This window comes from Stylophora pistillata, chromosome 14 (genome assembly GCF_964205215.1).
Source record: "Stylophora pistillata chromosome 14, jaStyPist1.2, whole genome shotgun sequence".
NCBI lineage: Eukaryota > Metazoa > Cnidaria > Anthozoa > Scleractinia > Pocilloporidae > Stylophora > Stylophora pistillata.
Genome location: NC_142532.1, coordinates 6,294,879 through 6,304,878, shown reverse-complemented (window position 1 = coordinate 6,304,878; position 10,000 = coordinate 6,294,879). Strand labels below are relative to the sequence as shown.

At 38.4% G+C, this 10,000-nt stretch overlaps 2 protein-coding genes and 1 pseudogene across 2 annotated transcripts; 2 read left to right on the top strand and 1 right to left on the bottom strand.

Annotated features, from left to right (window-relative positions):
• Window positions 1-2,057: 2,057 nt before the first annotated feature.
• LOC148716271 (uncharacterized) lies at window positions 2,058-5,317 on the top strand (annotated as a pseudogene).
• A 487-nt stretch (window positions 5,318-5,804) lies between these two features.
• LOC111331213 (uncharacterized) lies at window positions 5,805-7,824 on the top strand. Its single transcript, XM_022936273.2, has 3 exons — window positions 5,805-6,039; window positions 6,225-6,307; window positions 6,565-7,824. Exons 1-3 carry the CDS (start codon window positions 5,865-5,867, stop codon window positions 7,822-7,824), a joined length of 1,518 nt encoding a protein of 505 aa, XP_022792008.2. The 5' UTR covers window positions 5,805-5,864.
• LOC148716270 (uncharacterized) lies at window positions 7,763-9,946 on the bottom strand. Its single transcript, XM_088744294.1, has 2 exons — window positions 9,676-9,946; window positions 7,763-9,343 (listed from the first exon to the last, which is right to left on the bottom strand). The coding sequence occupies exons 1-2, from the start codon at window positions 9,826-9,828 to the stop codon at window positions 8,786-8,788; spliced, it is 711 nt and encodes a 236-aa protein (XP_088600420.1). The 5' UTR covers window positions 9,829-9,946; the 3' UTR covers window positions 7,763-8,785.
• Between the last annotated feature and the right edge of the window lie 54 nt (window positions 9,947-10,000).

The window sequence follows — 10,000 nt, the reverse complement described above, 5'->3', positions numbered from 1 at the left end:
CAGTGACAGCATTGCTGGAGCTGAATGTGACCCCCTTGTTAACAGGACTCTGGACAACAGCACTAATGACAATGACCAAGAGGATGAAGAAGAGGAGAAAGTTGTTGATCTTCAACAAGTAGGAGAAGACCTCATGGAGACTTTCGAGGAAGACAATGTGGAAATTCCTGGCCATGACAGAGTTCTCTTATATGTATCACAGGACACCATGGTGACATCACAAATTGAAAACTTGGCCGGAAATGAGTCTAAAACTCCATCCCAAAATGATCATTGCTGAAAAATTCAAGCTGAAGACCACCCTGGCAGAAAATGTGTCAAAGGTGTTGGGTGATACTTGTGAAGTAAGAACACTGGACAAAATGCGCATGGTAAGTAAGAATAATCTTAAAGGCAAAGAAGGACAGGAAAACTATGAAACTGCACTGGCAGTGGTGCAATTAAAAGTCCTGGCAAAGCACTCAACCCTTAAACGGCAGTTCCAGGAGTGGGAGCAAGGTTTCTTTGCAGAGCATGACTGCAATGAGCCAACAGCAGATGACATTCGAGCTGACATTAGAGCACATGAATTGTATAAGACCTTGAGACTGTGTAAACAATTTTTACAGCACTGGAACATAACAGTACATTTGTAAGTTTGAAGAGAGAACATAAGGCCATAAGCTTAAGAATTTTTAGTTCAATTTAGTTTAGGTTGATGTGAATTTTGATTAGGCTGAAAGAAACCATGAGATAATTGGAATGTGTAAATTTAGTAAAAATAACTATTGGATTCTCACATACCGTTAAGGTTTTCTACAGTTTTACACACACTGGTATATAAAAAAATCAAAGTGAAATGCCTGTAGTGGGCCAGTAAAAAATAGGTAACTGCAGCTGATTAAGTTTTTTTTTTGGCCAGAAGCAATTATGGCATGAGAGAACTCAAAAATATACACTTAGTGAAAATGGGCCAGACCATTTACAAACAACAATGACTCTTTTAGGAGCCACTGAATCTAAATACTTATGACCAACAGTCAGCAATACTCAACATAATATACATGATAACAGACAGTAAGTACTCTGAAGCCCAGTTTATACTCCCAGCAAGCTGGGCATGCATGTAATAGTTTTATTTGAATAAATGGTATCTCTTGAAAAGTCCTTTTCAAATTATTATTCCAACATAAAGTACAAAACGTTTTACAAATGTAACTTGTCATGAATTACTAATAGTCCCTCTTCTTTAACAATCACCCCATTTTGCATCACATAAAAAAGACTAATATTTATTGCAACCGTCTGTTATTCCAGAGAAATCAATTAGGATTATCAATATAGGTAAGCTTAAATCGGAGTGCATAATGAATGGTAATTTCTCATGAAAGATGCCATTAAGGAAGTAGCATCCGCGATCTCTTTTGAAGGTAAATGTTGTAAACATCTATTGCGATAATTTTAGTTGTTGAGAGTGACTAGTTACAGGCTGGCTGTACATGGCCTTTCAAAAAAGTTTCACTACAAATTATAGCAAGAGTTTACCATGATTTGATGTGTCCACAAACAAAATGTACTCGGACCAAATGGTATAAAAATGTTCCTTTGTTGACCCTGGCAGGTTTCTAACTTCCAGAAAAAAATAAAATGTATTTAAAGACCTTTCGCGTTGCCTTTAGCCTCTCTTCTTTGTTAACACGCTCTGGATGCCATGACAACTGCATTACAGCTTCTCTTCGCGCACACTTTCCAATACGAGGCCGCTGATCTGAACCAGTCTATCTAATTCTCAGCTTTCCTCAGTTCGCAGCGGCGCGCAAACAAAACCTCTGGAAACTAAAATGTTCATTATATTTGGTCGTAGTCTCCTTATACAGATGACCAGAAGGCGCGAAATGCGACATGTTGCCACATAGTTATCATGGTTGAAAACGAAACAAATAACCTCTGGATCGTTGTTTTGTCAAGCTACACGACTGTCCCAGTCTGTAGTGGATCGTGCTAGTGTCTCACTTGCTGACGATGGGCAAAACACGATACAGAGGACACAAAGCGGCTTCAAATACAGGAAGAATAGAGAGATTTAGCAAGAGGACGGGAACGTCAGTTGACAACGGCGCGCGCAGCAAAACTACCGGTAAGAAACTGTGTCGAGAACGGCGTCGCGTTGTGTTGAAAAGTGATTTAGCAAACATAACATGTTGCAAATTTCTGTTCTAGAATATCAATTAATTTTTGTCATAAAGTTACACTTACAGGTGCAATTATGGGTAACGAAATTAGTTTTACTAGACATCCCGCGTCGAGTGCACACATGGATGCCTTCGACAAGATTTGCTCCGTACGAAGTTGTTGGGATACCAATTGAAATGAGTTTTTCAATTCCAACTGGACTTGAACAAATTTTCAGAAGGTAGTGTTTGTTTTATATCTGTATAATCCAGCCCATTAAATAAGTTACTGTGAATTTTTTGTAGTTGTCGTCATCTTTTTATGCGCGTTGTCTTTGTGAAACCGGCTTTCGTGAACTCTGTATTGCAAGTCCTTTGTGAGTTTCCATATCTCAGATCATGGCTAGTGGTGGCTCAGGCTCCGTCCGCAATGCTCTGTTAACAGCCACCCTCTTTGATATCATCGACAATGATGAATTTGTTCTTCTTTGACGCATACTCCTCAAAACCGATTTTCCCATACTGGAAATTCCCTAGATTCAGTTTAGACGAGTGGAGCAATGTGGAGTGTAAGAGGGAGCTCAGATTTGCAAAGAAAGATCTGCTAGAATTATGTGAATGTTTAGGCATTCCAGAAAAAATTACTTGCAACCAAAGAACCGTTTGTGGTGTAGGCGATTGTTCAGATGTTCAAGGTAGTCGTGATGAGGATAATGTTGCAATTGGTACTGATGCAGATGATGAAAGTGGGGATAGAGATGGTGAAATTGGTAGTGATGGCGATGATGTAGGCGATTGTTCAGATGTTGAAGGCAGTACCGATGAGAATAATGAAGCTGCAGATGGAGCTGGTATTAGTGGGTTAGCTGAAATGGATGTTTCGTTGGGTGATGATAAGAATGGGGATGGGACAAGACACATACGGCAGGTCGTGACTAAGCGGGCTCTCAGTAAGAGGGTAGAATCCTGGGTAGAATCCCGGGTAGAATCCCGGGTAGAATGGGGTCAGAGGGATATGGAGGTCATAGAGGAGGCACTGGAAGATTTCCGTAAAGTTCCTCAGAACCAGGAGATCAGGAACCTCTTTCTGTTCTCGAGTGAGCTGAGGGATATCCTCAAGAGGAACGACTTCCAAAGGATACGGAATAAGGTAAAAAACACCTTCAAGAAGATGAAGCGCTATTGACTTTAGGGTTAAGGTAAAAAAAAAAGCAAAAAGAAAAAATATATCAAAAACAAAAACATCAAAAAAATTATTTTGTTCCTGTTCTTGTTTAATTCCAAAATAACAACTTTGTAACCAATATCTTTGTAAATAACATGTTTTGTAAATTACAATTTTCTAAATAAAAATTTTGTAAATAACGACTTTGTAAATAGTTCCTGGCAACAATGAGTCGGGCTGGTTACTCGATGAAACCCTCTGGTATTGTGAAACTTTGTCAAGGTTAAAACACAAGCTGGTGTAACCAGTTCCTGGGAAGTGCCCCACAAACTCTCACAGTACTAGGTAATACTCTTGTTGTTTGCAATGGCAGGAGGGGGACCAGGAAACCATCTTTAAAAGTGTGTTCATCTAAATCTGCTGATCCACCCACCGTGTGCTGAGGGTCTGTTTATTTTGTTGAAGAGATTGACATACCCTTGTAGGTACACAGACATGGTACCCCGCTTTGGCAGGAATCCAACCGAGCTCTGCTTAATATTTAACACCATGATCAATTTCATCTATGATAATCATAAGTATCGACTACGCAGCTGGGATCAGTTCTTTTTGCAGCCTGACCAGCTGCACAGTTATGCAGAGGCTGTGCACCGTCTTGGTGCTCCATTGAGGAATTGTTTTGGTTTTATTGATGGAACTGTGCATGGGATAGCGAGGCCACATGAAAACCAAAGAGTTATGTACAATGGTCACAAGAGAATCCATTCCATAAAATTTCAGAGTGTTGTGATCCCAAATGGATTAATTGCGAACCTTCATGGTCCCTTTGAAGGAAATAGACACGATAGTACAATTCTCCAGCAATCGGGCATTCTGAATGAGCTGCGGAGGGTGGCATTTTATAATGGGGATCCTCTTTGTCTCTATGGGGATCCCGCATATCCTTTGGGCCTACACTTGCAGGCCCCATTCAAAAACATTCAACTCACTCCGCAAATGCTCTTGTACAATACAGCTATGAGTGAAGTACGAGTTGCAGTTGAGTGGCTTTTTGGTAACATTACAAAATATTTTAAGTTCATTGATTTTAAAAGCCAATTGAAAATTGACTTGAGTTCAGTGGGAAAATTTTACATTGTTTGTGCCCTTTTGGAAAATGCATTGACCTGTCTGTATGGGCACATTGTCTCAGAAAATTTTTAAGTTCAACCACCTTCTTTACAGGACTACTTCTAATAACTTGACTTTGTCTTATTCTGTACTAAGGCCTATGGAAGAGTTGCACACTCTATCAGCAGAGGTAACTGGTTATGCATTAGCTGACAATAAAAAGATAAAGAAATAATGTTTCTTCAGTTTAGGTGAGGAGCTCCTGTGCCTTGACTGAATATTTCAAACTGAATAAACCAATACCTCAGTACTTTCATTTATTTTACTGCCGCTGTTTCACAGTGTGCGATACCACGACAGGAAGACCTGGATCTCCCGGCCACCTAAACACAGATCTCGGCCAAGCAGGACTCTTGCCTTTAAGACTACGTTTAACTGCAGTCACGCCCGTATTAAGAAGGTTATCAGTAATATTCTGCCAGACTTAGATTGTACTGTGTGTTACAAGAAAACTGTGACAATAGCTAACCTATGTAAATAAATTTTTGGGGGCCACGATAAAACTGTGGCCCCCAGAATAATATTTTTCTCACCTTGCCTTACACGTCTTAAATTTTTCACAAATTTTTAACAACTTCGCCTGTTCCTGTTCGTAAGTCCGGCCAAGCCTTTACGGTCATCGGCCCCTGTAACTTTGGCTTATAAATACAGGCGTTTAGTCATACTTGTAAAACTTCCTGAAGAAGCCTACAACAGTTAGACGAAACGCGTAGGAAAATACAAGTAGTTTTACAACTAATGTTCGCAGAAGTGCCGCTCACTAGTTTATAATTAAAGAATTAAAAATCTATTCATGCCATGGCAAATGTTAAAAATCTTTTAAACGGGCCTTAATACTGACTAGCTGTCTGCAAACTTCTTAAGTATAAAACCAGAAGAAGAGGCGAAAAATGCCAAAGATCAGAGTGTCGTCCACTGTTGCAGCCTCTACCTCCCCACAACTGGCAGAAAATGATGTGATCGAGACAGCTGATGCCTGTGTGCAAACACACCCGTCCCAGGCTGGTGATAACATAGATGGTGAATTGGAGGTGCAGATTGCTAGTGCCGCCCTGAACCTGACTGATGATGCTTTGTGCCAAGAAGAAGCAGACTCTGATTACGATAGCGATTGTGACGTCGACGATGTTGATGCCTTATTTTTATAAATTACATGACTTGGTTTTGATTTTGTTGTAAAGTATAGTCTGTCAAATGTAGCATAATGAACTCAAACAGTCAAATTGTTTGTCATGCTAGCATAGACAATGAACTTTGTAATTTTTGAACTGTACCTTCCCAAATCAAATTGTTTGTGAATCAAATACACCAATATCACGTTGCCGCCATCTTGGTTTGGTGATGCATCAAAGCGAGGCTGGGCGTGCATAATTTGCAAAATGGCGACTGCCACTAATGTGTCTCTTTCGGCCTGGTCCAAATCATTGAAAAACATTCCTTTAGTAGACAATTCCTTCATAGAAAAGTGGCTGCAGAAGCTAGATAAAGTCCCAAAGAAAGTTAGAACGCGAGGTTACAGTAATTTTTGCGAAGGATATGTCTTTGATGTCGAAGGTAAGATCATCAATTCTTTTCTTCGCTACTTTGGCTATTTGTTGGCATTATTGTATATCAAAAGATAGATTCTCCGGAGTTTTGATGTCTCTTTTAATGCATTTGTAGTTGCTGTCTTTATGTTCAATATTGATCGAAATCAAAGCGAAAAATCATGCGTTTATTGAAGTGTTTTTCCCCTCTAGTTAAAGTAGAACCTTGTAGTGTGACAGTTCGAGCTAGGAGCTACAGATCACAACGAAAAAATGATGAACCGTGGCGACTGCAGGTACGTTCATGCCTTTAACTAATTGAAAATTATTTATTAATGGAAATCATAACTGTTTGATGTATAATTGATACATCCATTAAGAGATTTAGATGTATTTTTTTGCTATAACAGCTGAGATTGAATATGTTTTTCAATATTCTTGAGTTAATAAACAGATCTCATATGCTATTATATTAAAAACCTTTTTAGCAAAATACTTAGAATTATGTTATCTTTTGCATGAAAGTTAAAATTTTCTTTACCATATTGTTTAGGTTGAATTATCAAGAGAAAAACAGTCAGTTCTTTCCCAGAAATGCAACTGTGAAGGAGGTGCTGGTTTGTGTAACCATGTGATTGGTTTAATGTACCTCATTGCACACTACCAACTCCTAGATTTGCAGAGTGTTCCTCCTGCAATGTCCAAGACTTCATTGCCTCAGACCTGGCATGTACCTCAGAGAACTGTTGGGATCAAACCCAAAGAAATAGATGAGGTGGTGCTACAACAAGTGAAAGTTCCACTTTCACTGCCGCAGCCAAAGAAGAGAATTAGGAGAATTGATGGTGTGAGATCAACCTTGTATAATCCCATCCCAGATTGTTTTGGAAGCAAAGATATAATATCCACATTCAGGGAACATTTTAAAGAGCATGAAGATACACAAGTTAATTCAATATTACGACCAATGGAAGATCTCTCTCTTACCTCATGCAAATTTGGTGATGTAGCAACAGGAAGTGTACTATCATATCAGCAAAAGATAAAGAAAACAAACAGTCCAAAAGTTCATGTCAAAGTTGATGGTCCTGAGTTACCCCCCAATTATAGTATGCCTACAATTGACAGCCTCTACCTGTTTGCGCCAAGTGCTGGAGAGCAAAATGTATTAGAGGGTCTGTGTGTCTCATACAACCAGTCATATTTGTATGAGACAAAGACCAGAGAACAGTGTGATACAAGCAAGTGGTTTGACCTGAAAGCCAAACGGCTTTCATCCAGTAAATTTAAAGATGTATGCAGCAGAAAAAAAGACTTTGAGTCCCTTGCAGAAAGACTGTTAAGAAAAACAAAGCAAACAGAGGCAATGCTTCATGGCATAAATACAGAAGAAGAAGCTGCAAGTGCATATGCTGACACTAGAGACTGCAATGTTTTTCCTTCAGGTATTGTGATAAACCCCTCCTGCCCATATCTAGCCACTTCCCCAGACAGAAGAGTTTATGATCCAAGTGAAGCAGACTCTTGGGGACTACTTGAAATAAAGTGTCCCATTAAAGATTCAATAACTGACTTAAATTATCTTAAATGTGTGAATGGGATTTATAGACTTAAGAAGACCCACTCCTACTATTACCAAGTAATGGGTCAGATGTTACTTAGTGGGGCCCCATGGGCTGATTTTTATGTTTACTGTAAACAAGATTATCACCTGGAACATATTGAGTTTGACAATGAATTTTGTGCAGAAATGAAAAGCAAACTTGATCATTTCTATTTTCAATATTTACTTCCACATTTTGTCAAAACTTAACAAAACTTAATCAGTCCATTTTTTTTAAATGATGACATGTCTCATCATAATATATACAGAACATTGTGTTCATGAATTTTAAATATTGCATTGTATCATTTATATATTGTTAAAAGCATTAAAATAATGCCCCTCTAAGATTTGTCATCAGACAACAAACACACCAGATTTGATTAATAGAACCAGCTAGTGATAAGGGAAGGACTTTGTCAAAAATTTGGTACTCTTTAACTCTTCTTATGGCACGTTCAACATGAATTCGCAATCGTGCAATCTGTTGAGTCTCAGAAACTTGCTTTGTACTGAATTGCATTGATTTGGTTTTAGAAAGAAAAGGGGGGATTGTGACTGTAGCCTTTTTACATTGTAATAAATCCTGAATTAAAAAACCTTTATCTACCATGACCTCATCTCCTTCCTCAATTAATGATAATATACCACTGCTTCGGGTAATTTCTTTGTCAGATATGCTACCTTGGTAAAGAGAACTGACAAATGTCACAGGGCCATGGGGTGCGATCCCGATTAAACATTTATAAGTAGTATGGGATTTATATGAAGAATAAAATTCTGAATTAAGAACCTTTGAGCTAGGTCTCTGTACCTTAATCTCTGTACAATCAAGAATTACTCTTGTTTTGGGGTATGTACTCTTAAAACACTCTGGCATACTATTCTGAATTTGAACTTTTGTTGGCCAAATTGGCAACTGACCAAGAAGGATATAAAGAAAATTTGCCCATGTTATTATAATTCTACTGACTGTGGGTTTAGTGATATTAAATCTAACTGCAAGGTCTGTTTCAGCTAGGCCAAGTCTAAGTCTTATCAGGAATAAAATTAGCTGATCATAAAGAGACAAAGAAAAGCTGCCATAACTATTTCTACGTTTGAAGTTCTGCCTACCTCTAGCTCTTTGTATTTGAGACCATTTGGTCATCTTAGTTGCATACGGTTCTACCTATCGATAAAAACTATCAAGTTTTTCCTTTGAATGAAAGCCAGTGTAAAACCTTGTCAATTCTGGACTTCCAGTAATTCTTTCAGAACCAAAAGAAGTTAACAAAAGAGTAGCTATCTGAAGTTCAAGTTCCTTTACTTTTCTTTGTGTTGACGCAAGTTCTTCTTTTAATGCAGTCGTGACTGACTCGGCTTCAGTGTTTATTTCGGCATTAGTTTCAGTGCTAACTTCACCATTTATTTCAGTGCTAACTTCGGCATTTGTTTCAGGGTTTGTTGTGTTGTAAGGTGAGTCAGTCTCCATTGCAGCATCGGTTCTATCGGCTATTCCTTGTTCCATTTCTGTTATATCTCCTGCTGCACTTGGTAGTGATTCCACTTCTATCTTTTGCTTTTTAAACTTTTGCAAACTATTATCTGGACGTCCTTCATGTTCTTTAGTCCATTTAAAAATCGACGGGACAGCTCCTTGCTTCAGTTGAACCCTTCCTGTCAACGTGTATTCAATGTCACCCGGCTTGAAATGATCAGAACATACCAGTGTCGAATTTTTCTTTATCTAAAAAAGAGCAAAAATAACTATCTATAAACAGTATTTAACACAGCAACAGAAACAGTACTCAGAAACTTCAGACAATCAGAGAAAATTTTCCCGCGAGTTGCCATAATATAAATAAATAGACCGGTCCACGTGTGGTTGGTATGTTTTTTACTTTTTGTCGAAATTACTACATATTTCAGCCCCAATATACATAAAATCAATCGCAATTTCTAATTCCATAATAATCAAACCAAGGAAAAAAGAATAACTCGCGATTTTTCTGTTTAACAGCGGAATCACAACTACACGTGTGTAGTAGTCATCGCTGAGACTATATTGTACTAACTTACCTTGAATAGCGGCCCAGGATCTCGTTTTATAGCGATAATCCACTCTTTTTTCTTTTCTTTCTTGGAAGCGAAGTTGAAGAAGTATTTATCCTTACCATTTTCATAGCGTTTATCATTCGTACATAAGTTTACACAGCAGTGGTAGTTAGACATATTTACAGAGAAAACACCGTGACCTTATTATCTTTGCACGCCCAGCCTCGTTTTGATGTATCTCAAATCCAACATGGCGGCAACGTGATATCACCGTATTCCAATCAACTTTTAAAACGTGACTAGGCAGTGTGACGTAAAAATAAGACTGAGCTAAATTTGTCAAAGAACA